Source organism: Chenopodium album, chromosome 24, assembly GCF_948465745.1.
Source record: "Chenopodium album chromosome 24, dcCheAlbu1.1, whole genome shotgun sequence".
NCBI classification, from domain to species: Eukaryota; Viridiplantae; Streptophyta; class Magnoliopsida; order Caryophyllales; family Amaranthaceae; genus Chenopodium; species Chenopodium album.
Genome location: NC_137857.1, coordinates 36979888 through 37004744, shown reverse-complemented (window position 1 = coordinate 37004744; position 24857 = coordinate 36979888). Strand labels below are relative to the sequence as shown.

Below are 24857 nucleotides of genomic sequence, written 5' to 3'. Positions count from 1 at the left end.
CCTCCGTTTTTAAAAAATTGCTCCATTTCTCTATGCATGGAGTTTTAGGAGAAATTGGAGAAAGTGGTAAAATATGGAGGTGGTGGGTGATTGAGAGAATAAAAAATTGTAAAAAGCAAAAGTAGTGGACGAATAGGGGGAGAGAGAGTATTATGTTGGGTCCACTAAGTGTGAGATATGAATTATATATTGTAAAAGCTTTCCAAAAAAGGAAATGAAGCAAGTATTTAAAAACGGCCGGAAAAAGAAAGTGGAGCAAGTATTTAAAAACGGATGGAGTATAAACTATAATCTTGAATAAGGTAAAATATCAAACTTTTTTATAGTTGCGCAAATATATTTCTACTATATTATGTACTTTTATGATACAAGTTGTATTCTACTATCTCCGTTGTCCTTTGTTATTTGCACCATATTCGTGTTACGAGTACTGTATTATGTTATCTTTGTGTACAATAATACATTTGGCAGAATTATGTGTGGTGGTACCAAGAATCCAAGATGAATAATGTAGGGTGGTACATATATACAGACCATTAGATCAATGGACGATGAGTTGGTGATAGCCATGGTGGTATTGAATAAAGTTGGTGCATGTGATAGTATGGGGAAAGGGAAAATCAAGCAATATGACAAATTATTAAGATTGTATTTTAATTTGGAGGAAACATATTGAACATAAGTTGCAACAAAATTTTTAAAATCAATGGTTTTTTGTAATTTTTTTTTAAAAAGGTGGTTATATGTGAAAAAAAAAAGATTTAAAAAGTGATTATATGCAAAAATTTTAAAAATTATAATCAACAAACCAAGTATTCCTGTTCTTTTGAGTTGATTTGCTATGCTCAATAGTGTGTGGAAGCACTGCTTTGCCGAAATATGTTCTGTTATACTCTCTTCAGACACTCAAAAGTAAAAGGCAAAAAAAGCTCAAAACCTTGCTTTGCCAAGAAGCTCAAAATACGAGTATAAACTTGTAAGCTTTTGCTCAATTAGGGCCTGTTCTCATACGTTGAAATTCAGTTCAGTTCAGTTCTTAATTTCCTTCTCTTATAAAATATTCAGTCCAGTTCAGCTGAGTTTAGTCAATGAGAACAGACCCTTAGGGCCTGTTCACATTTACTTAATTTCAGTTCAGTTTAGCTCCAATCAGTTCAGTTCAGTTCATAATTTCCCTCACTCATAAAATATTCAGTTCAGTTCATTTCAGCTCCAACCAGTTCAGTTCAGCTCAGTTTAGTAAATATGAACAGACCCTTACTCATATTTAAACGGTTAAACCTCCCTTATTTAAAATACTCCCTCCGTTTTTTTATATGCATCACTTTCCTTTTATGGGTGTTTTTTTTTATATGCATCACTTCTATATTTGGTAAAATTATACTATATTTTATTATTTCTCTCTCTTATTTTAAACTCCACTCAAATTATTTTATCATTTATCTCTCTTCTATGTCCCCACTTAAATAATAAAAAATCTATTATATCTCACATACTTTATCTTTCATGTTCCCCATCATACTTTTATTATAATAATTTATTTGCCCACTCACAATATTATATTTATCTCCTAAAACCATGTGCATTTTCAAGCGATGCATATAAAATAAAACGGATGGAGTACTTGTGTGTTACGTCCATAATCTAATTGTTGAAAGACCAAATAAAGACCATTTTTAAAGGTCCACATCTTTGTTCTCATTCCCAGACACCCCAACTTTAGTTTACACACACTTTTCTCTCCTCACTACTCTTCACTTCTTCAGTCTTCACTCCTCACTCTTCACTACACTACATAAAACAAAACAAAAACATCTGATTTTTCAACATTGCACTATTATCCAAATTCCAAAGCCTCCTAAAAATCCCACTTTCCTCTATAATTTTTGTTTATGTAAGAAGAAGCTTGAACAACTTTTTTTTTTTTTTTTAAAAAAAGCTGCAAACTTTATTCTTCATTTCTTGTAGGATTAAAATTATAAATATAGAAAAAATTTTATAAAATCTGAAAATGGGTGAGGGTGAAAATTGGGGATGGCAACCAAGTGGGTCTCCAACAATGAATTTGGAGAGATCAGATGTACATTGGAGTCATTTTGACAGTTCTGTAAATGCAGTTTCATTTGGTTTTGTTGCTACTGCTGTTCTTATTTCAATGTTTCTTGTTATGGCCATTTTTGAGAGGTTTCTCCGCCCAAATCCGCCGGAACTTCCGCTGCCTAGCCGCCGTGACATTGAATCCCAACTGGGTTTTCATTCAAAGCTTGGTTACACATCTCCCAAGGTTTGTTTTTTTTTTTACCTTTTTTACTATGCCTGTTAACTGTTTGATGAAATTACTGAATCAAGTTACTACAGAAAATCTGAGGAATCAGAAGTGTTTTTTACTCAATTTGTGTACCCTTTATGTAATATGATTTGATTCTGGAAATTTTTTGCTTTTGTTTGGTGTAAAAGTTTCTTTCTTTAATTTGGTGAAAAACCCTTAAATTGTGGAATTATTTTGCATTTTCTTTTTGGTTATCATGTAATTGGTTTCTACTGTTCGAGTAATTCAGTTAACTTTATCAGCAGGGTTAACAGCCTTCCTGGATTAATGTGAAAGTGACCATTTTTTATCTGTCACTTCGCTTTAAACTTTTTATGCTCCCGAAAGCTCTTTAAATTTGGTAATTTATTAAGAAGAATTCATTCATAGCATTATATGGATCTGTCACATTTGAGGAAGCTTAGATTTTTTGTCTCCTGTACATCTTAATTTGCTGGTACGGAGTAATACTTATCATGTGTTAGTAATTTAGGTCGTGTTCTATACTATTTTTCGATTAATTTTGATTTATCTGAACTTATTTGTACTTATTGAAACTTTACTGTAGTTGTGAACTAAACCTACTGAAATTTATGGTAGTTGTAAATTGAACTTGTTGGTAATATATAATAAAGGCATTCTTAGGATGTCTTAACTTCCCATGTGATTTTGGTCTTTCTAATTGAATTCTTTCCTGAGTTTTTCCATTTTTATAATCATGCAAAAACCCTTTTCATCTGCACATTCATGTGGATGAAATGGTGGTACTAATTTCATTTAGAGTAATGATTATTTTCTAAAGATAGGGAAAGAAACAGATGGAAAGAAAAAAACGATAATTCAAATTTCTGTGGACGTACAAAATGGTCCATCCCCATCACATACTAAGTTGGACACTCTTCAATAATTTTATTTTGGCCAATAGTCTAAAGTAAACCTCTAGCTACTACAAAGCTGCAAGCCCTTTGAACCTTTTTGTTTTTTTGGTTTTATTTGAGGTAAAATTCTCGAAGCTAGTTGTGTGTAATGGAGTATATTGATTATAGCAAGATACACATTCTTATCAAGTATGCAACCCATATGCATCTATCGATTAAGAGACGATAGATGCATGGGGCATTGTGGTCATTGTAGGTAGGCTTTTTAGAGTGTTTTGGAAACACTGGGAAAATCAGGGTATATTTTGGACTTATGGGGGTGACGGATAAAAATAAATAAATCCAATTACTGTTACGCACTTGTATCATTGTATGTAGGCTCTATTGGACTTGAGTCCGCCGATACACACGAAAGCAATAGTAGCAATGTTGCGTGGAACCTTGCTAGTCCCTTGCAAATGTTGCAATGTAATGTCAAAATCCCCACATGTGCAGAATTGAGTTTGTCTTTTGGATTTTTTTAAGTGCCTGATTAAAAATCAATGGCTCAACCAACCTGTTGTCTGCTAGATGTTTAAGTTGCAAGCAGCCCGAGGGCCATGATGCTAATGCTTACCAGTCAAGACAGAAATCTCCTAATATTGTAGATTTCTGATGGCCCATGAATACCCAGATGCATATAATATAATGTCCCACATGACTAATGTCTTCATAGTTTTTACAGTTAATTCCCTTTCTTCATGGACAAGCCTTGTTGTCTTCTTTTTAGCTATTAATTTATTGTTTATCTTAGCCCATTCAGAAGAGCAAATCATTGTTTTCATTCTTGTCTATGCTGTCTCACTCGCTGTCTAGCTAATAAATTTGTCATCAAGATTTCAATGTTTTGTCATCTTCAATCTTGTTCAGAAAGCTAACAAACACTGCCTTTTAGTGTTATGTAATGAAGATAAATAGTCGTAGTAGGTCGGTATTCTAATGTTTTAAACTCAGCATGGATTAGAAGAGATATTTTTAGCATCTCTATCTTTACCTCCAAGGGTTTTGAGTTTTTGACATTCTGCGGTTTTGTATTGATGTTAAGAAGCATGTAACAATGGTTTAGAAACTTTCCCGGGGGGGGGGGGGGGGGGGGGAGGCGGGGGGGAGGTGTAATTTGCATGTAATTGTAATTGATGTGTCTCAGAAGGATCAATTGCATTATTTTTCTATCCTGACTCTGATTTCCCTTGCGTCATTTGTTTCAAATCCACATTCAACTCTTTATAGAGACAGTGATTGCCTTTTGTGTTTACCAAATCCAATACTTCCCATTAGCATGAGAAACATGTAATTTACGGAGTCTGTTAAGCTATGTGCATTTTTGTGTGTGCCAATTTTATCTTTTAGGGTATTATACTTCCTATTACTCGTAGTAATGACGCTTACACTTAAAAAAAGGTCATAAAAGATTATGTTCATCAAGTCTAGTGCAAGTTGCATTTGATAGTTAACTGCTTGGGAATTGGGATGTCACAATTTTTAAGATTAGATGACTCTGCTTTTACTGACCCGTATTATCATAATGTATAAATTTTGAAATACAATAGATACAATCATACACGGACAGGTATATAATTTTTGTAATACCCTGAGCTTTAATACAATGTACATAATTTAGGGTAAAACAACCAGCTCGTGTTGGGAGTTGGTGCTCATATACATTGTTAGTTTTTTTTTTAAAGTAAAAAAAGAGCTCTACTCTACTTTGGGAGTGCGGGATAGGGTAAGGGGATCCCTCCTCCAAAGTTTCCCTAGTGTGGATTGAAGACCCAACCTAGAGGTTAGAAGGTGCTCTCCTTTCCACTAGGCCAAACTTAGCTTGGTATACATTGTTAGGTTAGATCACAAATTTTTACATATACGTGTACTCTACTTTGGGAGTGCGGGATAGGGTAAGGGGATCCCTCCTCCAAAGTTTCCCTAGTGTGGATTGAAGACCCAACCTAGAGGTTAGAAGGTGCTCTCCTTTCCACTAGGCCAAACTTAGCTTGGTATACATTGTTAGGTTAGATCACAAATTTTTACATATACGTGTATGTTTTTTATCCTCTTATAAAAAATGATACCGGCTGCTCTATCAGCTGTTTGTTGATCTTATCTTATTAAATTTTTGGTGGTTTTTGTGGCTCCTATGTTGCCATCAGTCCTGCAGAACCTGCTTGTGTGACAGACAGAAATAGAGTAGACATTTTTAACAGTGCAATGTCTAAATTGTCATTTTAATGTGTCTTTGTTTTCATCTTCAGATGACAGTCTACTCTCAAGAGCATCCGGTGTTGATGCCTGGAGATAATATTCCAACCTTCATTGCTCATCCGGTTCCTCTTCCGTGCCCTCCTGATCGCATCCATTGGCCACCCTGTAAGTTTAAGTTACCTCCAAAAGGCCCACAAAATGCCAGAAGCACCGTGCAAGCTACGTAAGAGAATCAATCTAAAGATAGACAGCACAATAGCACATATTGTTGCAAATTTCTTTTAAATATGGACAATTTTTAGCTCGTACAATGGAGATTTTCTTCTCCATTGAGTTGTTTACTACTTGTACATAGAGCATCTCGCTCCTTCTTTCACTTTGAGAGACTGAGGCGAGCAAGGCTTACTGCTTTAAGTTTCTTGGGATGGATTAAGTTGCGGATCAAATTGAAATCCACGATTGTAAAAAAATTGGAATATGTAAGTGATATGTTGAGCACAAGCTGATTCATACCATGTTTTGGACCAAGTTTTTTGACATGGTCAGAAATTAAAGAACCAACATGTTCTAAACATTATTTTTTAATTTCTACCGTGATTACATCATTCGAAAATCACAGTTGTAATCTTTATAATCTGAACACTCTTTATTGTTGATGTTCAAGGACTGCTTTTATCATTTTCCTTTAGTTAATAGGGTTATAGGGATACATTCTTAGGACACAATTTCTCCAACTTGAGCTATATAGTTGTTGTCGTGGACACAATTTATACGTATGAATTATATACAAATATCGCCAATAATTGATCTTTTTTTTTTTTTTTTTTTTTTTTTTTTTTGCAGATTTTTCCAAAGTTACAACTACAGACTTGATTGATTAACTACATGTATTACTACGCATCATTCATATGTTTCACTCTTTACAAACGAAGCATGTTATACAATAGTTTATGTTGCATGTATGTCAACTGTTGGATCTATGTGACCAAACATTAAAGGTGGGGTATTTATACAATTATACACAGATATAATTTCATTGACAGAGTAGATGTAAACCAATTGGCAATAAATTTCATGTTTGATTGTTTGTTTGTCTTATTAGACTGCATACTTTGATTTAATATGTGACCTAACAATTTATATCAAGGTTTATCTATTAAATAGTCATTTTCAATTGATTGTATTTTATTTAGACCAACTTCTTTTGTCATGCAAAATATATATACTTGATAAAACTTGATTTTGACACCTCATCCTTCAATTCTACCACGACTATTTTCTTTGTTGACCTACATTTAATGCGTTCGAAAATTCAATTACTCTTTGCATAGATTTTTTTTATTAAGTGACTGATTAGTTATGATGTTATCATGTTATGACTTATGAGTCTATGACAATTGTTTTTTTTAAGTAGATTAACTTGAAAGTGTTCAGTAAAGGTGACAAAGTCACAATTGTATGATAGTTTTATTAATATAATAGAGTTGTAGAAATATAAATAGATGGGGTTTGGAGTTAAAATAGTAGAATAGAGATAGTGGTGGGAGGTGTCTGATTAACGTGCCTTGGACCTGGCAAGCCCGATCCACGGACGAGCCTGTGAGGCTCATGCACAACTTAAGCTCAAGATCTGTCGTATCGTATTGTGTTGTATGATTTTGATTTCTTTGAACATCTTTCGTCATGTCGTGATGAACTTGTTGTAGTACAAGTATTTCTCCAATTAAAATGTGGCCTAGGCACGTCCACAATTTGACATGCAAAATAGTGTGCCTTGTCAGGCCAACTCCATATCCGTGTCATATTGTGTCATGTGAGGCCATGATGTGTTTTAAGCTGACCAGTACCGTCTTTAGAGATTGGGGATCACATAAACTCCCATTCTGTAAAATTATGAAAACCGAGTTCAAGTTAAAACTATACAAAAAGGCTATAGTAGAATCATTTGATAGGTAAATATGGAATATAAGTACTTTGCATCTATCTCATACACGAAGTATCTTACAATACATGGATCGACTGCTATTTTGCTAGGTGCAGAGTGCTAATTGAATGCTAATTTTGTAGTTAAAGAGTTGTTAACAAAAATTTGTAAATTTGTTAAAAAATTTGGGGTGAGAGAGGCTCGAACTCTCGACCTCAGGATCACTCAACAAGCTATGAGACCTACGCGCTAGCCAACTGCGCCACCACCCCAATGTCTACATTCTCTAGCTAAATAAATTATAACTTAAAAAACCAGCAAATAGAATTAATTTTTATTAGTTTTATTCATTTTACAAGTTAAGTAACATTGCATTAAGTTCAAGAAAACTCTCTTGTTCTTATAATTTTTATTATTTGAGGTAGGCCTCATTGTTTCGGTGTGAAGTAAATGCCGCATCAATTTCACTTTCATTCGAAGATGGTGTTTCTCAAACTACCAAAGCCTTGTGATATAGGACGGATGGCAATAAGACGGGGATGGAGTAGCATTGTCGTCCATATTCTTGCCTCTTATCAAGCGCCCCAGGGCGCCCGTTAGCAATATCGTATTATTAATTTGATGTTCGTTTGGACAATTGATTCACCTAAATTTGTGTGCTCTTTTTTTAAGAGTGTGTGATTGTCTAATGACTCTTATATAGTTATATTCCCGCTACTCAACCCTTTGTTGTTGCGTAGCTTTGATTACGTGTTGGTCTATTGCAAAGTTATACGGAGTACATTTATATTTGCACAACATTATTATTAATAAATTACTCCGTATTATTAATTTATATGCCACTTATTCTAACGAGTGTTCATGAGCACTTGTTAAGATTTATAAAGACATTAGTAAACCCTTGGGAAAACTTCTAATACATGAAAGTAGTACAAAACTACCAAAGAGATTAGAGGGAGCTTTACGCAGGATTTTCTTCTAGTTTTATGTTTGGGCTTCTTATTTAGGAAAGTATACTCTCATTTAGGAAAGTAGCTCTCATTTAGTAGCTCTCATTTTCTTCTAGTTTTATGTTTGGGCTTTGTACTTCTCAAAAATCAGGCCTCAAATGGCCCAAAATCAATAAAAGAGGAGATATTTTGGTTACTAAATGACAAGGAGGTAAGACCACAAACATGAACTAACAATATTATTGAAGGATAAAATGGAAGCAATAGAAACGAAAGCATGTGAGATTTTGAGGTACATGACAACTTAAGATTTGGTGATGATAATATTGGAAAGATGGAGATAGAGTTAGTAGCGTGGATTTTAATTTTCCTGTGAAATTTTTTGAGATGGAAAGTGACGTGTTTGTATATACTATGAGTCTACTAATATGATTTAATTTAAAACATAACTAGACTCATATAGTCATATAAGTATGTAACCATTGTTATCTTTGTGTTACCTAATTAATCGTATTCCTTTCTATTGTAATTAGATGACATAATACTCGTGCAAATTTATGTCTAATTAAGTGTCTCACTAACTCGGCCTACATATGAGTAGCTTAGCTTGATGCTATGTTCAATCCAACATATTTAGCAAGCATTTTGCTTATTTCATAATAAATCAAATCAGATCAAGTTAAATCATATTAGATTGTACTTGCATATTTTATTTTTGTTTGTTATGACTAGATGTATTGCCTTCAATTCCGATTAAAAAAAATGTGAGTATATATGGATTGTGCACGTCTACATTAATACTAATTTAAAGACATCTCATTTTATATATGTTTTTCTTAATGATTAGCGTAATAATAAGGTTCTGTTCAATCAAATTAGAGAAATTCAAATCAGATGATTGAAAGGTCGCCTCGCTTTATAAAGTGTTTCAAATGCGTGTCCACGGCTCCAGGCCACCAGTTGGTGCTTGCTACCAATCCTAGCATCCTAGTGCCTACCATTTTCTCATACCCAAACAAACACAATCCTAGGCCTTAGCCCTAAATGGCCACTATAATTTAAACCACAACGGCTCTTTAGATTGTTACCGTATATTGTGAGTGCCAACTGCCAAGTGTCCAATTTCTTCCGAATATATATCTGCAGTGCTTTCCTTCAAAGGAGTTTGCACTTTAATTCATTTGCAGGAGCAAAATGGCTGTTTAATTACTTCATAAGATACAAATTTAATTTACAACCTCGGTTACATATTATTTACAAGTTGTAACGATTAGACATTTTTCCTCTCTACTTTATGTCAAATCGTTGCAAATAATGTGTAACGGAGGTAGTATATGAAGAATCAATTTTATGCACCAATATTTTCCATTGTTATTTATTACAACTTTTATAAATAGAATAGAAGTATAAATAGTCCATAGTCATATCCGTGAGCTTTTGAAATTTGAAAATACATGTAATTCCACTATAGGGATAGTGTGTGCTCATGTAACTGTATTTTGAATTTCGTAAATGATCAAATAGGTCAAATTGAACATGTAGAAACCACTTATTGGCTAAACACTTTCAACTTACAAGCAAAACATATATAAGAGATCGTAAAACACATCAAGGAAGAGTGGTCAACCATCGAACTGGCTTGAAATCCATGGGTTGTAACTAGCAAGGTACAACTTTACAATTCAAGAATGTCAAAAAGATATGTTATACACAACACAATATAGATGACAATGAATGTCAATCAACGTATTTATTACTATCTTCTCAAAAAACACACGATCCCATGTCCAGCGGTGTTGCACCAAAACATTGATCAATGAAAGAAATTGAGTTATGCTCTTCAAAAATAAGGCCCCAATTAAACCACAAACTTAGATGATAATGATGAGGCAAAGCAGTATGCAAACCTTAACAGTGTAAACCACTAGAGGCTCCTATGGTGCATCTTTGTCGATCATACGAAGTATATTATTAAATACTATCTTGGGTTTTTCTAAGCTATGCTCCTCAAGTAGTTGAGTTTCTAAAGTATGCCCATGAGTTTTCAATTTTCTAAGCTATGCCCCATTGCCCCTCAATTGAGTACATTATAATTGAGTACATTAGTTTTAGTGAGTACATATTAATAGAGTCTATTATATACTTATAATTGAGTACATTAGTTTAGTATTACGTACATTACATTTTATATATACAGGTACAATTTATATTCAGGCTGAACCATTTCACACCCGCCCGGACATATTGAGTCGGTTATACGAAACCTATTGTCCATCTCCCTTTACTTTATACATCTATTTCAATTACCCTTTTGATTAATATTGACAAGAAGTACCACCAATACATACCAACTACCTTATTAAAATTGAATGCGATATCACAAGATTTGCAAATGTCCTACCACCATGTACTGCCCTGAGTATCAGTAACAAAATTGAAAGAAAGAGTATATATAAAAACGTACATGCAAAGTAAGTATGCAGTACATGATGAACTTGAATCACTCAGATTGACATAAATTGCGTTCTTGTGTAACCAAACTGACATAATAGTGATTTTTTCCTTTCATTTATAATGGACCTTCCCAAAAGTTAAAGGATACCCTTCTATTTTTTTTTTTTTTTTTTTGGGCCCATGACAAATTGACAAGATATGATATCTTCATATCTTACATCCAACTATATAACAAACAAAAAAATGTCATCATAAGATAAAGTGTATAATCATTAATTGTGATCTTCCACCACCTTTTGACTTGAGAATATAATATTACTAATAATAAACTTTAATAGAATCTCTAACCGTTGATTAAGCTAGATGATTGTGAATTTGTGATGTACATTGTGATTGTGGGTCTGTGATCTACATTTGCCTTGTATAATTGGTAAAATTAAATCACAACCTTTACTTGAACTTTTTTTTTTTTTTTGAAAGAACCTTTACTTGAACTTAACTACTACATATTATTAGCTTTATGCATGCACAATTAATAAATAATGATTTAATTCATGTTTTGTCGGTTAATATTTGTAATTGATATTCAAAATGTGAGTAATGTGATATGCACCCCGAACATAGGGCTGCATATAATATCAACTTAAATGTTTATTTAGGGTCTGTTCTCTTACGTTGAAGTTCAGTTCAGCTGAGTTCAGTTCACTTCAGCTCCTAATTTCCTTCTCTTATATAATATTCATTTCAGTTCAGTTCAGTTCAGCTGAGTTCAGTTCAGTTCAGTTCAGCTGAGTTCAGTTAATGTCTATTCTTTTCACTTTTATCTTCTTATTAAGGTTGCATATAGCTTTTTTCTTTTATTATTAAATAAAATAAACATCAATTCATATTACAGTAATAAATTAATTTTCATACTAACTCATTAACTGTATTAAACTTACCTTATTAAAAAAAAAAAAAAAAACTCGCATCGTTTATTAAACATTATATTAATCTCCCTTGGTAATCGTTATCGTAATTTCGTACGAGTAATACTTTGTAGTACTTCCGTTACATATTATTTGCAACGATTAGACATTTTTCTCTTTACTTTATGTCAAATCGTCGTAAATAATATGAAACATAGGTAGTATAACTTTGATATCTTTGTCCATTATTTTGGATATATAGTTCGATAGCTTTATCAATTTTGAATACTCAAATATACTACATATATTTTAAATCTTGTTATTCTTTTATTGTTGCTAACATGTTATAATAGATGATACATCAATCTATATTATATATTAAAAGGCATTTCTAAAGAAGTTTAGGTACCACGTGTGCCACTTTCCTCAGATCAATCAATTAAGTCTTTCATTCATCATGTGCTTAAAAATATAGCTTGGCACAAGATTTGAACCCACAACTAACCTTAAGTTTTTAAAAACATCATGTTAGTCACTAAGTTATTGGCATATTGTATGTCATCCTGTTAAAATTAAACATAAATAAAGATTTCAATCATGAAATTAATGCAATAACTCGAGACATCGTTCAAGCCTAAAACTAGTTGATTTATTAAAATCGTTGATAATCAAGGATCATTGATGGCTTAGCTTCACTTAATGGAGAGCTACGAAGGATAGACAATATTATTACTAAACAAAGGCAACAATTGAAGAATGAAGACTATATATATACAAGATTTGATGATAAATATTGCATTAGAGCGAGGCTTAGAGCATCTCCAATGGCAAGTAATTTGCAAATTAGCTTATAATGCCGCATAACATTTTAAGCTAATTTCCTAATTTGTGTCTCAATGGTTAGCTATTAGCTTGTGATTTAAATGAACCTTAATTCCCTAATTTACCTCATAAATTTACTTTAGTAATCTATCAATATCTTTTTGGCAAATTTTTCTCAAGCAAATTTGCTTTAGTAGTTAGGGAGTTTATGGAGAATACTAGAATAGGAGTTTTAACACAATTTGGTTAATAAAAGTCACATTAAAGTACAATAATAAAATAGCAATATTAAACAATTAGATCACATTGCATTTAAAAAAAAAAAACAATTAGTTAACAAGAGTAATCCCTATTGAGATCAAATCCTCCTAACACTAATTACTAATTTACTATCAACATTTACAATTAAGATCACCAAGAAAACATCAACAAAAACCACAAATTAGAAATTGCAAAATTCCCAACATTCAAACATAAAATTTTTTGTTTTAAAAAAAACACTAACTAATTTTAGTAATAATCTACAGAAAGATGAAGCACTCCAATGAAACAAGTGGATTTTCAAGTGATTCCTTTGGACCTTGCCACTCTTCACTCTCTCTCCTCAACCCAATCTCTTCATTCTCTTCCACCTCTTCCTCCTCTACCTTCCTCCCATTCTCCGGGCCATGGACCATCCTAACCCGGCCCGGAGATGGCCCAGTCCTCCTGGAAGACGGGCTTCGGCCCACATTAGCCCGTATTCCAGGGGACTGAGACCGACGGCCCGAATTATCCCCTGCAAATTCCCTTTTAGGCACACCACCACCACCCGGGCTGGGATTCCTCTTTCGAGGCGGGGATGGTTCGGGCCGTCGTCTCGCTGGCGATCTCCCCTGATTCCTATAATGCTGACCACCACCACCACCATTGTTAACATTATTAAACCCCTGAGATCTGTACACCCTTTGACGAAGCTCATTACCACCACCTCCACTAGTAACAACGCTTTCTCTTCCGAACAATAATTGATTAAGATGATGATCATCTTCTCTGGTAGTAGATATACTCTCGCTAAAGCTACACATTTCCGACGCTTCGGAGATCTCTTCCGGAGTACACGGATCCGGGTACCCGGTGGGTAGTTTCTGCTCTTCCGGGTACGCCTTCTTCGGAGGAGTAAACAGAAGCACCTTCGATTTCAAGGGCTCTTCTCCTTCACCATGTTCAGCGACGACCTTCCTCGGGCTTTCGGGCCTAGACCTGGGCTTGGGCCGTGGTTTTGGGGTTTCGGAGAGGACTTCCTTGACTGCCTCTTCCTCGGCTATTGGTGGTGATTTGGAGACACAAGGGAATTCATTGAGGTCGTTTGGTTGAAGTGAGGAATGTTTTAAGCCATTTTGTTTGTCATGGGTGCTAACACAACAACCCATTTTTCACAATAAAGAAGAAATTGATTTGAAAATGAGAAAAATGGAGGATTTTTGTTAATGGGTTTTCATTGTTTGTTGATTGTAGAATTTGTGAAGGTTGGGTTTAGAGTGGAGAGTGTAAAAATGGAGGAAGAGGAGAGAGAAAATGAGGTGTGAAGGAGGAAGGGGAGGAGAAGAGGTGACTGTAAGAAAGGAGTTAATTTAAGGGGGGAAGTCAGACAGTCAAGGAAGCAAAGGGTGTTTTTAGACTTTTAAGAAAGTGTGAGGGAGTGGTGTGGCCTATAAATTTATCTATCTATCAAGATTCAAGGCCCACATTGCCTTCCACCGAGTTACCCAAATGTTAAAAGTGTAACAACCGCTATTTGACTGTATATTAGAATATTACATCCATTTTAAATTAGGAAAATTTGATTTAAATAATCCAACCTTTGACGTATTTATTTTTAATAATCCAATCTTTTGATTATTCCACAATAATTCAAACTTAAGGGGGTGTCTTATTTTATTAGGCCAAAATGACCTTCTACCTGTTCTTCAGGTATTTTTTTTTTTTCTTACAATTTTTTAACCAAAAAAAAGATTAAAAAAAAAAAAAATTTCCCAAATCACAGTCACCGACCTTCCCCTCCTTCCCCTTCATCTTCCCCGACCACCCGCACCCCTGCCGCACATCTCTTCCCCTCACCCCAATGCAAGTGTTCATGGATTTCTTTCTTTAAAGTATAGCCATTGATTGATTATTGCTATAAAAATTCCCAATATAACCCAAATTTCTTCTCTCTCATAATAACCAACCTTCAAATCATTTTTCTCAAGATTCAATTTTTTTAAAAACCAACCAAGATCACTCCTTGGTTTTTTAAATCAGGATAGCAAATTGGACTTTCAAATTGAAATAAACAACCCCGATTACAAATAATAAACATAAATAAAAAATAAAAATCAATCTTGGCTTCAGATTTCTGCAACTTCTTGTTTCAACCCAGAAGAGCAAAAAACACACAAAACCTAAAAATTTACAATCGAGAAGGGGGGGAAAGGGAAAGGGCGAGCTTTCTTGGTGTCGAGGGAGGGTGCGCAGCGTTTCGAGGGTGAGATACGCGTGGATGGGGTGCTGGAAATTGAAAGGGTGGCCGGAATTCGAGAAGGGGAGGGGAAAGGAAAGGTGTTTGGGGAATGAATGAGGAAGGGGAAGTGGTAAAGGGAGGTTGGCAGGGAAGGGGCAGCCGAAAAGGGCAGTAAGGGCGGGGGAGAAGCTCGCCGGAAATGGGAGCGAGGTCTGAATTCATGGAGGGGTGAAGGGAAGAAGAATAATGGGAAAAAAGGAATTATTTTATTTTAATTTAAGTTTTTTTTTAAATTTTTGTTTTTTGGACAAATAAAAACACAACATGTGGCAGGTGACCTGCTGTTTTAGGTTAGGTGACCTGTTTGGCCTAATAAAATAGAACACCCCCCAAAGCTTGGATTATTATAGAATAATAATCAAAATGTTGGATTATTAAAAATAAATACGTCAAAGGTTGGATTATTTAAATCAAATTTTCCTTTAAATTATTTGTAACGATTAGCTATTTTTTACTCACATTTTATATTGAGGGCTTGTTCTCATACGATTATTTTCAATTCAACTCTTAATTTCCTTTTCTTATAAAATATTTATTTCAGTTCAGCTCTAATAAGTTCAATTCAGTTTAGTCAATGAGAACATGCCCTAAATCGTTGTAAATGATTTGAAATGGATGTAGTTATGTAATTTATTTATACATGTGGGGGTTGACCGGTTGAATTGAAAGTTTGACAAAATTAGCTTGAGCAACTCAAGCTTGGTATCGGCTCACTCGATTATCACCCTTAATCTGAATCACGGTGATTGTTAACTTTTGATTTAGCGTTTACCCAAATATAACAAAACTAGCTGATAGAGTAGTAGTTGTCGAAGATACCAAATTTATCTTAACTAATATAAATCTAAAAACAATTAGTTTGTGGTGAACATTCATACAATAACTTTGGTAGCAACCTTAAACGGCTACTAGTTGTTCGAAAATACGGAGTATTAACTTATTATACATATAACAATACTCATACAATGTGTCGCTATGTAAGCATGTAACTACAATATTATGGAAGGTAGAATTCACATTCACTTAACCTTAATTCACAAACTTCATCTTACCTAAACTTATTTTTTTGGACCTTAATATTACTCCATAGTATTATGATGTACTTGTACATACCAATATACCACTACGTATATACTTCGTATTATAGACTTGCTGCAATTACTAGTTACTCTATGCGTTTTAAAAAAAATATGACAATATTCGGTGTAATGTGCAAATATTTCTGAATCTTGATTGAGTTGATTCCACCTTAAACAGATACAAAATGGATAAATACAAGAAAAACAAATATTTAATGAAAGATTAACATAGATTCTTGGATTCAAATAGTCAGAAAACAGACCATAAGACTCAACTCAGTATTGCTGAACTATGATTTTGTTTTGTAAGAGTATTATAACTAAAATTTCTGATGGATCTGAAATTCAGTTTCCTTATCATAAAAATTTAGGAGAATATTATTAAGACCAAGAATAATGAACATCCCCATGTTCTTCCGAATCTATCATCTATGAAACTGACGCATCTTATGTAATGCTAATGTTTTCATGCATGTGGACCCATTAAATATAATTATATGTAGGAGAGTAACTAACATTAACTGACAAAGTTTATGTAATTTTGATTCTTTCACTTTAGAGCTAAGAGTTGTAGTACAAGTTATGAAGCTAGAAAATGACTCATCTTAAAGATGTGAATTGAGTAAATTTGATCCAAAATCTTGGACAAAGTTTGTGACGTTCTTTGAGTACAGTACTTCTTTTATCACCTTATACACACAAAGTCACAACACAAGGTGTGTACTACAGGCTCAGAAAGTTTTAGAGGTTTAAGGTTCGAACTCTATTAAGTAAGGGTACTTAGAGTAAAGATACTCTTAGGGTCTGTTCTCGTATTGAAGATAGCACCCTAAAGAATTTACTTCGTATTTATTTAGTGTTCAATTCAATACATAACGTGAAAGTTTTTGTCTCAAATTATTGTTCTAAAACCACGTCTAAATTGGGTAGTTTTTGAAATCTACAACCTAGTTGACCTAGCATTCCCAGTGCCATTATTCAGGCTTGCGATAGATATGATTTCATTCACACAAAATCATAAATGAGCTCTGGATTGTATGCCTGGATGCGCGCCAATGGATAAGGAAAGGGCGCCATAACTCACGCTCTCCTTGCTTCATTTCTTCACCTAGTCATTACCTACTTCCAATTCAAAAGTTAGGTAAATTATAAATGAACTATCTAAAACAAATAGACGTTCGTTGAAAAAAAAAAACTTTTTGTTTGCCTTAATTTTCTTTTCAGCATATCTCAATTTACTTGTCTCATTTTCTTTTAATGGGATTCATATTCTCCTACCTATTGTTTCCTCTCTATTCTTTTTGTACAAAAATAATTACAAGATAAATAGAAACAAAGAGAGTAAGGGCATGTTCTCTTCTTTAATTTCAGTTCAGTTCAATTTCTGAATTTCTGCGCTCATAAACAATTTATTTCAGTTTAGTGCAGCTCCAATCATTTTAGTTCAATGCAATAAATCAGAACAAGACCGAATTCGATATGTTAATAGGCAAAAACAATATCGGGATAAAAAGAAGAAACAGCTATTTCATAAATTTCTACAGATAATTAACAGTTAATTAATTATGTCATGTAAACTGTCCAACCAGATATATACCTCTTGCACGAAATAATAATCACACTTCCAACAGAAAAGAGTCAACAAAACATGCATGATCTAAAGAGTGATGAGTAATGACACAGTACAGATCGAAGGCTTATGTCTGAAGACTAGTCAAACAATAATAGTAATAACAGAAAAGGATCCTTCTTAATTCTGATCAACCAACCAACTTTAATGGCTAATCTATCATGATGTCCTTTTCATTCTTCATGCCTTCATGAGTTCATATATATGGACCATCATATATATGGTCCTGTATTACATATCATATTCTGTACAGCCTCGCAGCATAAATCGTTATTAGCATACACTTTGCATCCATGTTCAGACCATGATAATCAATACTCCTTTCGTCGCATAAAGTTGGCTTTACATTGAGAATATAAATATTGTTTTTTATTTTTTACAAAAATATTGTACGGTTTCCATGACTTATTACATAATCATTTATAATATGTACGATTTCTAAATTCAGTAATTTAATTTAACTATATGTCAATGTAATTTGCAAAACGCAAGCATTGTAGAATTATTATATGATGATCGAGTAAAGTTACAACATGTGAGACGTCGATAAATTTGTTGATGCAAGGAATATATTGTTGGAAAATCCAGACCCACTACATGTGAGGAAGCATAGAGAATTAGAGATGCTGTATTTGGTCCAATCATATAGTTCTACTATCATAGTATTTCATGTCAAAACTAATAATAGAGAATAGCAACAATACCATAGATAGCCGATTAGCCGATGCTAGTAATAATAGAGGTAATAGAATTCTGTTTGGCACTACTTTGACAAACAATAAGAAATGGAGTCTACTAGTGACACTTAGGGGGTGTTTGGGAGTTAGAGGTTTGAGGAAAAAAGAGAGGAAAGAGAGGTTTGACCAACTCAAATAGCTATTTGGGGTATTTGGTAATTAAAGGTTTGGAAGAGAGTTTTGGGATGAAAAAGCTCTTTTTCAAAAACCTTATATTAGGAGCTTTTTGGAAGAGCTTATAGCTTTTTGGTTATTTTATTTGTGAAACCGCTAACAGCTTACTGCTATTTACCAAACAGTTTTATACAAACAGCTAATATAATCAGCTAATCAAATCAGCTATCACAATCAGTTAATCAAATCAGCTAACAACTAACTACCAAACAGGGCCTTAGTTTTCCGTTACTAGTCAGTACTATATCACCTTAGAGGGAATATTAACGAGTGAATGAGATTTTTTTTATTATTTTCACAAAGGATAAATGCATCATCATGAACATAAACACGAGACTTACAAGTAATTAAAGGTCCTTTTGAGTAATAGCGAATTAATGTTGGAAAATCTATATACAGTTCATTCATACATGTGGAAATACAACATTCACGGTGTGTAACTGTGTTTGGATTGAAGGAAAATGAGGGAAATGAAGGGAAGGGAAATGGAGAGATAAGATATCTTTCATTTGGATAATAAATGAGGAAGGAAGGGAATTAGATGGGAGAGAAATGGAGGGATTAATTCGTAAGAAATTGATCCCTCCATTAATGGAGAGATTTGGAAGGAAAACTTACAATTCGTCCCTTCCCTTTTCTTCCCCTCCCTCCCTTTCTTTTCCTTCCCCTTTCATTATCCTACACACCGTTAGTTATAAAAAAAATATCACTACACTACAACGTGGGTCGACCTAAACTCATCCACAATTGACGTTAATGGTTGTTATAATTTGTGAAGTTCTACTTTAGCAACATTTAGTCATTTACTCCCTAGATTTTTTTGACTACCAACCATTAGCATTTTCAGCATAGTTGGGTTTAAAGCCTTGGTCTCAGTATATAAGTGACACAAGCTTTGGTTGGTTCGAATTCATCTAGATGATGGGGCCCATGGGGAGGTGGATAATTGGATTTCAAGACTGTTAACTCCTCGTTTGGTACGTGTGAAAAACATGGAAAGTACTCTAGAAAGATAAAAAACAAAGGACGTTGCAATTTTCAAAATAATCTAATTCTCATGAAATGGAGAAAATATAATTCTTCCTCTATAAAATCAAAATCCTCAACAATGGCCTATCGGACTCGCTTACAATGCATTTATTGTAGCTAGGCTAAGTCAAATGAGTGGATAAACTTAATAATAACATTTTAATGATATTTTTGAAATCTTCATTATTAGAAAGAAGGATAATTTCCACAATTTCCTAACTATTTCTAAGCATAACTTGAAGATTACATAATAATGTTGGAAATGATTAAATGTATCACAAAAAGCAATATTAGCTTCCCTTCAAACTCAGGGTAAAAAAACTTGGCATCCATGTATTAATAAAATAACTACTCCCTCCGTCCCTAAATTACATTCCTCTTTCTAGCATTTATTCCTCACATAATAGAGAGAAAGAGGAATGTAATTTAGGGACGGAGGGAGTAGTGTTTAATCTTTCAAAAAAAAAAAAAAAAACTAGTGTTTAACCCGAGCGATGCCCCGAGTATAGTAGGCTAATAGCTATAGTATACACGCACGGGCATACTATAGCTAGTTGGCTCCAACTTAAGAAAGTGATAAAATTTCTAAATTGGCTGTGAAAAATGAAAATAGTTAAGCTTTTAAGGGAGTAGTGATTAGAAAACCGTGACCCACTTCATGTGAAAGAACCTGGAGATGCTTCATTGGGTCCAAGGTCCAACCAAATAATCTTATTATCACGGATATGCTTACAGATTATGGAGTACTGCCTTTGTTCAATAAAGTAGTGCTCATTTCCATTTTCATGATCAAACTTTAAAATTTGACTAAAATATGTACAACAAATAGTCATATGAGATATAGTTAGATTCATCACAATATGAAGTTATATAATGTAAGCTTTTTTTTATAATTTTTGTAATACTAGTAGAAAATATTGATGGTCAAATATTTGTTTTGAGGTTGTATGGTACAGATTCACAAATATCATGCTGAACACTAAGTACACTGTACACTCAGAAGGGGGATAAACCCCCCCAAAAATAAATAAATGGCTCAAGCTGTGCTAATTTCTTAGGGAAAAAGGTCATACTTAAGTTTTATTATACCATTAATTAAAGGAGCTTGTAAAGACTATATAATAGTACCCAAAAAAGGGGGGAAATTTACCCACTTAAAATGGAAGGAATCTGGAAAAAGAAAGAAGCATGATATCATGAATCATGGCTGAATATACAAACAAGCAAAAGGAAGAACTTTTTTTTGCTTGTGTACGACTTTATGAGGTTAGAGCTTTCAGGAAGTATTCATAAGGTAACAAAAATTATAATCACAGTAATTAATATACAACGTAATCATGCAAATGCAACAATTGAACAGCTATTGAATCATGGAATTGTTCACCTCCAAAAAATTAGGAGCTAACTGCCTTCGATGCAGCAGAAGATGAGGTTGCTCGATCTGCATCTATCATTGACTTGATGTAGTACTCACCAGCTTTGTATGAAGATCGCACCATGGGACCAGACGCCACATACCGAAATCCCTGCAGGAAATTCAAAATGTAAAAACATGATCAGCTGTTGAAGCTTAAAGAGACAGAAATTATGTCCGTCTTGAAGGCCAAGCAATTTACAAAATCCTTATAACATACCATTTCCATTCCAAGTACTCTATATTTTTCAAAAGCTTCTGGAGTTATATACTCCGACACTGGCATGTGGCGCTTTGTCGGTCTCATATACTGACCGAAGGTCATCACATCAACACCAGCTGCTCTCACCTTTTCCATAGTACTCACCACTTGGTCAGGTGTCTCACCACAACCCAACATTACTGATGTCTTAGTTAGGGTACCAGCAGGAGCGTATTCTTTAGCCAACTTTAGAACATCTATAGATTGCTTAAAGTTAGCGCGTCGATCTCTAACAACACTCTGAAGTTCTTCCACTGTCTCAATATTGTGAGCAAACACATCTAGCCCAGATACAGAAACTTTCTCAACACAGGTGGGGTCCCCACGGAAATCAGGAACTGGAGAAGTTGCAAAAATGAGAGAGTTAGAAAGGCAAGTCTTATATAAACAGAGACACGCATTAAAGACTTTAATAGGCATGTTCTACAGCTATCCCACCCCCCCAACCCCAACACGCACACACACACACTTCCACCGTCGGTGACAATAACATAGCTACTACTTCACATGCATCAATTGCAAGGAAGCTACCGAAGAACTCCAATATTTGCTAGTTTGGTTATTCATTCTCAGGGACAATATCCGAAAGAGTATAGGAACTGAAAGAGCATTTGAGAGCATGATAAAGCACGACAATCATTGAGTTCAGAAAAAGGACACTACATTGATTATCTTCCTAGGACGCATGTTAAAGGCTAAATGTTATCAGAAGATGATAAAACAGCAGCACTTCTCATATAGACAAAAATTGAGTAAATTAAACAGTAAAATTTAGAATTAGTACCAAGAGCCTCTATCAGCATAGTTGGCTTTAAAGTCTTCAATTTCTGCACAGTCTCAGCAAAGTGGCCACTACCCTGATCAGGTAAATCATCTCGGTCAACACTTGTAATTACTACATAATCAAGGCCCCAAGATGCAATAGCCTCAGCAACGTTGGTTGGTTCATTTGGATCTGGCGGGGGAGGAGTTCTGGATGTCTTGACATTACAGAACCTGAGAACCAACATATTATAATCTTACAAGAATATTCGAAATATTACTGAAAATAACAGGGAGCTTAAGCAAGCAAATAGTTCTATAGGTAAAGTCATAAAGGCTATTACGAATTGTCCGCATATGAAGCATACATAATCCCATTACATACCATGGAAAACAACTAATACCTTCTACAAAATGATGAAAAACTACCGATGATGAAAGACCATCAAAATGCAAGGTCTGAGCCCATCAAAAGTGCAACAAAACTGCCGCAAGCTCTAGCAAAAACTTGAAGTTTACTAGTATAAGGCCATATGCAATAATGCAAACGATCTTCTGTAATTATATTTACCATGTTAGTATTAAGGAAACATCCGTTCCATAAAAAGATTCCACAAACAGCAGAAAACACGTTAAGCACCGTGGTATTCTAGGTAAACTTGGAGTATCAATACCATTGCCAAAGTCCTTGGTTTTTGATAATGGTGGTTTGCAAAACAGTATAGGACCAAACACGTGGAGTTGTCTCCATAATCTATCAAAGCACCCCTAGTTAAACAGTCCAACCTAGGACTTTGTGCTCTTGCTCAAAAGTATAAGATTCCAAGAATGGGTTGGGTCTTATACAGTTGGCAAGAGCCAGGTTCTGCATTAAGGGTCAAGTTCTGGGTCAGGTGTAGATTCCATTCTATAGGGTAGAAGGTGGCAAAGTTGAGAAAGTTTTACTAAGCCCAGTTTCAACTTTTTAAGGCAGGCCCTAGTTCACAATGAATTTTCAACAGCAATCCTTCCGCATAAGCAATTTCTAAAGTACTACATATAAAGTTAGTTCTATCAAGTATCAACTATAGGAATCAGAGATATGTTCTTTGATTCAAAATTTTCACTACAAAACCATATGAGAGTTCAAATTCCACTCACATGAACATAGCTTAAACCAGATTTTCCATCACTTATAATGCCACAGTCCAAAATCAGATTCATTAATCCCCCCCCCCCCCCCCCCCTCCACACCACCACCACCACCCTCCCTCCACCCCTGGAAAAACTTAAGTGGTAGTATGGTATGTGGTATATGATATAGCAGTACACACATCAACAAAATAACAAGTTAACAAGATAAGGTAGTAACACTCCAATACTCATTCCACATACCAGACACTGGGTTCCAAGTAACGGTGAAGCTGACATTTCATTATTCGGATAAGCAACTCCACTACACATTGCCTAACTAACCACAACTTATGAATATAAAGGTAAATATAACTATAACTACAGTACTCAATTCTCCAAACATCCCCATAATCACATATTGAGGTCAGTGATCACCTAAGCTAAAGTATAAGTTGTTTGATACCAATCATCTAGAATTTAAACACGCAACCCAATATGAATTCCCAAATGATTTTAAAATTGGAAGCACATTACAAGAGAATTCATCTCAAATACCAGGCAATGTCTTATCTTCTCAAAAATCAGATCTTTCCAAATTATCAACACTCCATCCAATCTCAAACACCAAATTCTTTTCAATCCAACAAACTACAAATCAGTTCCACATTAATGTATACATCAAAATAAAATCAAATGTGTGATTATAAACCATTTTACACCATCAATTCCATACCAACTAATCAATTCTAATCCAATTTACGAAGTTTATATAAAATGACAATCATTTCAAATAATTACATTAAAATCATCATCAAATTCAATCAAAAGCAACCAAATAAATCAGATTGAAAAGCAATAAAACCAGAAACCAACCTACAACCGCGAGTACAAGTATCACCCAAGATCATAATAGTAGCAGTAGCAGTCCCAGTCTCACCACCAGACCAACATTCCCCTAAATTAGGGCAACGAGCTTCTTCACAAACAGTATGCAAATTCAAATCCCTCAATTTCTTCTTAATCTTGGTATACTTATCACCACCAGGAATCGATTCCTTCATCCATTTAGGTTTAGGAAGAGGCTTCTTCTTGGTCCCAACTTCGACGGAATACTCTTCGTTGCGCTGCAATTGGATGAATTCATCTAGGGTTGGAGATTCGTCGGCCAATCGACGTCGGAGAGATTCTAGGGTTTTGGATTGGGGTTCTGGAGGAGAGAGAGTGGATTTAGGGCGGAGTTGGAGGAGAGAGATGACGGATTGTGGGTTGTTGCGGTGGTTCAGATGGCGGAGAATCGGAGTTAGCCGAGGATACATTTTTCTTTTTCTCCCCGGTTTTCTTTGTTTTTCCTCCCTTGTCTTGTTTTATTTTTTTGCTACTTTAATTAAAGCAGGGGTGTCAATTCAGATGATCGAATCGGGTCGGATATGATCGGGTCAGGTCAGGTAAATTTTTAAAGTTAAGTCATACGGAGTACTAAATTGTTATGTCCACGCGAGTTCAAATCTGAATTGGATATTTTCCGGATCGGTTTCGGATCAGGTCGGGTCGGGTGAGCTTTTGACACCTCTACTTTAAACCACCTTAATTTCCGATGTGTGATTTTGATTACTGGAAATTGATTTTGGCACAC

The 24857-nt window shown here is 34.5% G+C and overlaps 2 protein-coding genes and 1 non-coding gene across 3 annotated transcripts; 1 reads left to right on the top strand and 2 right to left on the bottom strand.

The window, feature by feature from the left end:
- Positions 1-1730: 1730 nt before the first annotated feature.
- On the top strand, positions 1731-5930 carry LOC145612354 (uncharacterized). The gene is made up of 2 exons (XM_081667732.1): positions 1731-2284; positions 5475-5930. The coding sequence occupies exons 1-2, from the start codon at positions 2012-2014 to the stop codon at positions 5649-5651; spliced, it is 450 nt and encodes a 149-aa protein (XP_081523858.1). The 5' UTR covers positions 1731-2011; the 3' UTR covers positions 5652-5930.
- Positions 5931-7534: 1604 nt separating this feature from the next.
- Positions 7535-7620, bottom strand: TRNAM-CAU (transfer RNA methionine (anticodon CAU)). The gene is given in 2 exon segments: positions 7535-7570; positions 7583-7620. It is a non-coding gene; the product is annotated as a tRNA-Met (tRNA).
- A 13224-nt stretch (positions 7621-20844) lies between these two features.
- Positions 20845-24578, bottom strand: LOC145611080 (lipoyl synthase 2, mitochondrial-like). Its single transcript, XM_081666314.1, has 4 exons — positions 24098-24578; positions 22134-22345; positions 21308-21687; positions 20845-21199 (listed from the first exon to the last, which is right to left on the bottom strand). Exons 1-4 carry the CDS (start codon positions 24538-24540, stop codon positions 21068-21070), a joined length of 1167 nt encoding a protein of 388 aa, XP_081522440.1. The 5' UTR covers positions 24541-24578; the 3' UTR covers positions 20845-21067.
- Between the last annotated feature and the right edge of the window lie 279 nt (positions 24579-24857).

Excerpts from the sequence above, each read along its gene's own strand:
- LOC145612354 (XM_081667732.1), top strand. The coding sequence starts at position 2,012 with ATGGGTGAGGGTGAAAATTGGGGATGGCAACCAAGTGGGTCTCCAACA. Across the intron at positions 2,285-5,474 it reads TTGGTTACACATCTCCCAAG|ATGACAGTCTACTCTCAAGA; the intron begins GTTTGTTTTTTT and ends TTTCATCTTCAG.
- LOC145611080 (XM_081666314.1), bottom strand. The coding sequence starts at position 24,540 with ATGTATCCTCGGCTAACTCCGATTCTCCGCCATCTGAACCACCGCAAC. Across the intron at positions 21,688-22,133 it reads TATGCTGATAGAGGCTCTTG|TTCCTGATTTCCGTGGGGAC; the intron begins GTACTAATTCTA and ends CAACTTCTCCAG. Across the intron at positions 21,200-21,307 it reads GAGTACTTGGAATGGAAATG|GGATTTCGGTATGTGGCGTC; the intron begins GTATGTTATAAG and ends AATTTCCTGCAG.